This window comes from Fukomys damarensis, unplaced genomic scaffold (assembly GCF_012274545.1).
Source record: "Fukomys damarensis isolate Sample0158 unplaced genomic scaffold, DMR_v1.0_HiC HiC_scaffold_32, whole genome shotgun sequence".
Classification (NCBI taxonomy): Eukaryota; Metazoa; Chordata; class Mammalia; order Rodentia; family Bathyergidae; genus Fukomys; species Fukomys damarensis.
Genome location: NW_022900944.1, coordinates 29,257,093 through 29,263,743, shown reverse-complemented (window position 1 = coordinate 29,263,743; position 6,651 = coordinate 29,257,093). Strand labels below are relative to the sequence as shown.

Here is a 6,651-nt window from a genome sequence, read left to right as displayed (position 1 = left end):
AAAAATTTTAAAAAAAAAAAAAAAAAAAAAAAAAGACAGGTGGAGGTCAGTTTTGCTTGTCTCTGGGGATTCCACACAGTGCTCTGATTTCTTGTAATGTTCCCAGTTATGAAGCATTTGCACACTTTATGGTTACAGGAAGCTGAGCTCCTCTGGGCAAAGAATCCAGGGAGACTGGGCTTCACCTGCACTCATTTTCTTTTTCTTTCCCTGTAGTCATTGTAGTTTTGTTTGTGACACTGAGAAGGCAGAAGAAAGAACCACTCATTGTTTTTGAGGAAGAAGATGTCCGTGAGAACATCATTACCTATGATGATGAAGGGGGTGGTGAGGAAGACACAGAAGCCTTTGATATCGCCACCCTCCAGAACCCTGATGGTATCAATGGATTTATTCCCCGCAAAGACATCAAACCTGAGTACCAGTACATGCCTAGACCTGGACTCCGGCCAGCACCCAACAGCGTGGATGTGGATGACTTCATCAGCACTAGGATACAGGAGGCAGACAATGACCCCACCGCCCCTCCCTATGACTCCATCCAAATCTATGGCTACGAAGGCAGGGGCTCGGTGGCTGGGTCCCTGAGCTCCTTAGAGTCTGCAACCACAGATTCAGACTTGGACTATGACTATCTACAGAACTGGGGACCTCGTTTTAAGAAATTAGCAGACTTGTATGGTTCCAAAGACACTTTTGATGATGATTCTTAACAATAAAGATACAAATTTGGCCTTAAAGAACTATGTCTGGCATTCTCAAGAATCTAGAAGATGTGTAAACAGGTATTTTTTTAAATCAAGGAAAGGCTCATTTAAAACAAGCGAAGTTTTACAGAGAGGCTACATTTAATAAAACTGCAAGGACATCAAAGTGGTAAATACTGTGAAGTACTTTTTCCCACAAAAAAGGCAAATATTGAAGTTGTTTATCAACTTCACTAGAGAAAAACCACTTGGCATACAAAATATTTAAGTGGAGGAGAATTTGAATGGTGAACTCACAATGAAGGGAAATTGTTTATGTGGTATGAACATCGAAATCTTTCTTCTTATTATTCTTTTTTTTAATTTGTCAAAGAAGCTTCCACAAAATTAGAAAGGACAACAGTTCTGAGCTGTAATTTCGCCTTAAACTATGGACACTATATATAGTGCATTTTTAAACTTGAAATATATAATATTCAGCCAGCTTAAACCCATAAAATGTATGTACAATAAAATGTACAATTATGTCTCTTGAGCATCAATCTTGTTACTGCTGATTCTTGTAAATCTTTTTGCTTCTACTTTCATCTTAAACTAATACGTGCCAGATATAACTGTCTTGTTTCAGTGAGAAGCGGCCTATTTCTATGTCATTTTTAATGTATCTATTTGTACAATTTTAAAGTTCTTATTTTAGTATACATACAAATATCAGTATTCTGACATGTAAGAAAATGTTACAGCATCACACTTATATTTTATGAACATTGTACTGTTGCTTTAATATGAGCTTCAATATAAGAAGCAATCTTTGAAATAAAAAAAAGATTCTTTTTTAATTCTGGGTTTGATTCTTAACATTGAAAAATTAAGGATTTATAGTGATCCATTTATATTTCTAATTTAATTGTGATCCTTAATAATCCTATTTGTGATCTGTTATAGCCTCTCTGCTGCTTTGATTGCTTATTTGAAATCAAATATATTTGACAAATGTTTTTTTTTTTTTTTCCCCAGGCAAGATTCTGTAACATCGTGTAAGACATGTTTTGTAAATCCTTGGTGTTAGCCTCCTGGCTTGTCTTTGCACATCTCTTCTATAGTAGGATGCCACATGTGTAGATCAGTCTATGATCTTGCAATATGTGTTATATAATATGCATTTATCTTGTATATCAGTAACCTCGTGGATATGAGAGATGAATCCATGAGGGAATGGAAACTATCAGAACTCTTCATGTTCAAGGTATAGATTTCCTGCACATTTGGGAGTTACCAGTCAAACATTTAACTTTCCCCCAGATTCCAATGTTCCTCTCTTTTTCTCTTTACATTGCTCTTACCAGGCTCTTGTAGAACTCTGACAGTTGAAACTGCTCATTTCCCCTCCTGTAATGTAAAGTGATGTGGCATTTTACGTTTTGATAAGAGAAAGAGAGCTTCACTTTAAAACCTTTGTTTTAGAATATGTTTTGAGCTATCACTCTAACGAGAGCAGGGATGATATTGGATTCTGAGGGTTAATGCCGTTTGAATTATGAATATGCCTCGGGTCATCTGTGGTCCCATCTAGCTTCCGGGGGACTGGGACTCCATGAAGGGGATTTCACTTGTTCACTTGTACAGTTGGGCCAAAGGTCAAAACCATAGCAATACTTGGGGAAAGACTACACACAATCATACTGTAAGCACTTTCCCTCTTTCCCCTAAACACAGGGCACATGTTTTTTTCTTGAATTGCAATTTTTAGATAATCAACTTTTTCTTTTCTTTGTTTATTGTGAAAGTTTGTTTCAAGCATTTCTTGATATCCTGTTATATGCTATTTTTTATGATTCCGTCCGAATACACACAAAGAGAAATGTGTCTTATGAAGTGCTCACTTCCATTTTGCTTTGCATTTCAATCAAATTGGCTGAACACGTCAATGGAATCAGTTCCGTGGACAGTGTCACTTTAGAATCTTTCAATTCAACGAAGGACTGCACATTCTCGATGCTTCCATAATTGCAGGTTGTGTTCGTTTTTTTACATAGTTTTTGTAATCCAAAGAATATTTTGCTAGATTTGCACAGATCTCCAAATGAATTTGAAATGAAGAAATAACTCAAAAGGAATATGAATAGCACTTGAAAAAGTCTACAGCTGTAAGTAACCCTATCACCATGACTGATTTTTTTTCTAGGAATGTATTTGGAATAGAGTGACAACTACATTTTCACATTTTTATGTCAAAAGTTTTTTTAAAGGCTGTCTACTTTTCAATAGTTAAAGATACTTGTTTTACTTTTTTATTTTTATCTTCTCTTTTTTACTTTAAGGCTCTATTGTTTGTAGAACCATCTTAGAAGCTTGAAAATAAAATGTCTTTCCCAACTGGTGGAGTCTTTTTTCATTTGAAACATATTGTCTTAAAAGCAATCTTAGTTTAAATAGCTTTTCCTTATTTTGGTATAAAATAATCAGTGCTTTATGATATCAATACAATCTTAAAAGGGAATATTGTTTTCTTCCTCTTGTCCTCAGATAATGGATGTTATTTATATTCATCATTCATTCATGCAATCATTGGAACATTCTTCCATCAAAGTCCTAATTTGCAGACCCTGTGCAAGCTACTTGAGGATGCAGATTGAATCTTGGTACCTTACTTGACATTGTTCAGTCCCCCCAAACCTGTACTAAAATATCTATCTTGGGCTGGGAATTTAGCTCAACAGTTCCACTGCCTGCCTTGCAAGTGCAAGGTCCTGAGTTTGATCCCTGGTACCAAAAAAGAAAATCTATCTTACATTTGCACAGATCTATAGTTGGATTTATAAAGCTGAAATAATTTAAAATGAACATGAAAAGCATGTAAACAAGATGGTTGTCTTGTGATTGTATATTTACCTATACACTGTCTCCCTAAACAATGCAGGATTGAGAGAAAAATAATAAACCATGGTGAGATATTGAGCATGGGTGGAGGTTAGGCCCATTGCAGAATTCTGGACAGATCTCATCTTCAGTTAAGTTACATTCCCAGGGCTGCAGAGAAGGAAGGGAAGACAGGAGAGCACAAATATGTAAAATGGCACATTCACTGTCCCACACAGTGTGGCCCTACCTGTCCAGTGGGACCCATTAAGGAGTGTTTGAATTGCCTTGGGGAACTGTACCATATCTTCCCCTCTTTGTGAGAACTACAGGACAGTGGAATAGAAGGTAGGTATTTGGGATATGAACTGCACAGTGGCATCTGGCATGCAGCATGGATAACCAATTAGAAACACAAAAGGCCAGGACACTCCAGGAAGATTTCTGTGCAGGTCAAAAGGAGATATAATGAGGGCCTGAAATCATTCAAGAAATCAGGCATGGAAATGAAGAAATGCTGCTCTTCCATCCTGCCACCAGCCTGGCCAGGCCTCCGCTGTTGTCTCTGTCCTGGAAGACTGCCTCTGTCTCTGGGTTGTCCCCCTTCTCCACCTAGAAGACTCAGGACCATTGTAAATAAAGAACTCAGTTCATATGACTCCATAATTTAAGCACTCCTCTGCCTTTCTAAAGTCCTAAAATAAATTGCATTTATTTTCTCACTTTACAAGACCAGGCCCTGCAGACCTCTGCAACATCATCTGACCCCAGCCAGCTCTGCAGTGTGTTATGCTCCAGGCACACCGGCCATCACTGGGTTTCAAGATGGATCTGAGGCAGGGCACCCTTTGTTGGTTTCCGTTGCATCGATCAGCACTCTTTCAGTTTACCTTGCTTACTGGCACATGCATGTGTGTGTGCGCGCGTGGTGTGTGTGTCTGTGTTTGTGTGCCTGATTTCCACAGAAGTAAAAGCTCCCAGAGGGCACACTAGCTCACCGGAGGAGCAGAGGATGGGCAGGAGAATGGGATCAGCAGTGAAAGGTGAAGACCCTGCAGTGATGTGTTTCTTCTAATTGGATTTTCACTGCTCTTTCCCACTTTTCAAAGAGTATCACCATGGTGAAGTTCCTCGGGTGCTGAAGAGTAATGCTGCTTTTAGTTTTATTAAGAAAAATAATTAGTAAGCATAAACTTCACCCTGTATATCAAAAGCCTTGAAAAATAAGATGATAATATCAATTAATTGTCTTTTCTGATGAGCCCTTTGGAACTTGTACTCTACAGAAGTCATAAAGTAGGCATGTGACACTCATTCCGTTCCTATGAGAAGGCAACGTATTTGCTACATTCCCCAAAGTATGCTGAAGGACTTTGTAAATCAGAGAGGCTGAGGCACCTCTCCACAGTATGCACAGGAAATGATGTGAAATCTGGATGGGAAAGAATCACATTTCCCTCACATTGTTCAGAGGACTTCTTACTTAAGCATAGTTTAAAGAAGCCAACAGTGACGACTATTGGCCACAATCAGCGACGTCTCCAAAACATTCAGGTTGAGAACTTGGAAGGGATGTGTGTACCCCACCTCCATGGTTTTCTTTTTTCTTTTTACATTTTTGCTTCAGGGATCAAATTTAGGACCCTGTGCTTGCCAGGAGGGAGCTGTGTCACTGAGCTAAATCCTCAGCTCTCTGTGTGCTTAGATTATGTCTTTGAGCAACCACTTACCATATAGCTTGGTGATAGGGTTTAATCAATCCTTGGGGGCTCAGCTGTCTTTCTGGTCCACAGTGATACTGTGAACTGTTCCGTTAGAGTTTGCATCTATCAATCAAATCTTTCTGTAAATCAAATATAAAAGAAAGCTGCTGGGTGTTTTATAGCTGTTTGTGTGATGTTTTACAAACAAATTTGATAGTTCACACTCTTCAAGAAATTAAAAAATGGGCGAAAGAGCAGATCAAAGTTTGGATAGTGTAACAATTGCATTTCCAAGTCACTGTCCTCTTAAAGGAACTTGTTGTTTTCTGATGACTTCACTGTGACTTTATTGTTATTTATCACTTTAAGAAATTGACGGCCAGTACCTGCTCATCTTTCACAGGTTCACAGAGGCAATGCTGGTCAATAACTCAGATGACACAGAGCTCATCTTCAGCTCAAAGGAAAAATAATGCATTCCACATTGGATACAGAATTCACAACACTGCTATATGTATTGCCAGACTCCAACATTTATTAACTGTGTGACTTCATATAGGCATCTTGACCCCTCTGAACTTCATTTTCTATAGATATTCAGTGGAAATAACTATTCCTACTTTGGCAGTAGTGGTGAAGAACAAAAACATGTTTCTAGAGTTACTACCAATTCTTGGACTTACTAAGAAGGCAACAATTACATTTTTCTTTTTTTATTGCTATTGTTATTATTTTGTTTTTTGGTAATACTAGAGATTGAACCCAGGGCTTTCACACTGAGCTAAACCCCCAGCCCTTCTTTAAAAAGTATTATTATTTTTACTTTGAGACAGGCTCTCACTAGGAACCTAAGTTGCACAGGTTGAAATTAAACTTGTGATTCTCCTGCCTCAGCCTCCCAGAGTGCTGGGATTACAGGCAAGCACTACCACATCCAGGTACCAATTGCATTCTTGGTGTCTATATTATTTTCCAAATCTCAGATTCCACCACAATGTAAGGGAAGAATGTCAGTCCTCATTCCTCTCATTTTTTCTGATTCATTTCTTCAGAAATCTTTATATTCTCTCATTGCCCTCTCTCCAGGATCAGAACAGAATATGGATGTATTAATACACCATGATTTGCTTTGGGCCAGAATACTATCAATAGATTTCTACCTCTAAAAATTTAAGAAAAACACCAATTATCTGATGAATGGATTCATCTGGGTTTGACTAAAATATGTAGCCTAATATTGACAAAGCAGTAGGTAAAATAGTGATAAAATATTTCTTAAGAGAACTTCATGTAGTGTAATTGGATTGAAGCCACTACTCAATGACATTTGAAATTTGCAGAAATTTGTCAAAAACCACCAAAACTTTAATATTTCCAATACA

The 6,651-nt window shown here is 37.9% G+C and overlaps 1 protein-coding gene across 1 annotated transcript in view; it reads left to right on the top strand.

The window, feature by feature from the left end:
• Cdh11 (cadherin 11) overlaps positions 1-1,479 on the top strand; it is a 105,695-nt gene extending 104,216 nt beyond the window's left edge. Inside the window, exon 13 of the mRNA XM_010612141.3 lies at positions 217-1,479. Coding sequence (XP_010610443.1) covers positions 217-713 — 497 coding nt within the window. The 3' untranslated portion in view covers positions 714-1,479. The remainder of the gene's footprint in view (positions 1-216) is intronic.
• The last annotated feature ends 5,172 nt before the right edge of the window (positions 1,480-6,651 follow it).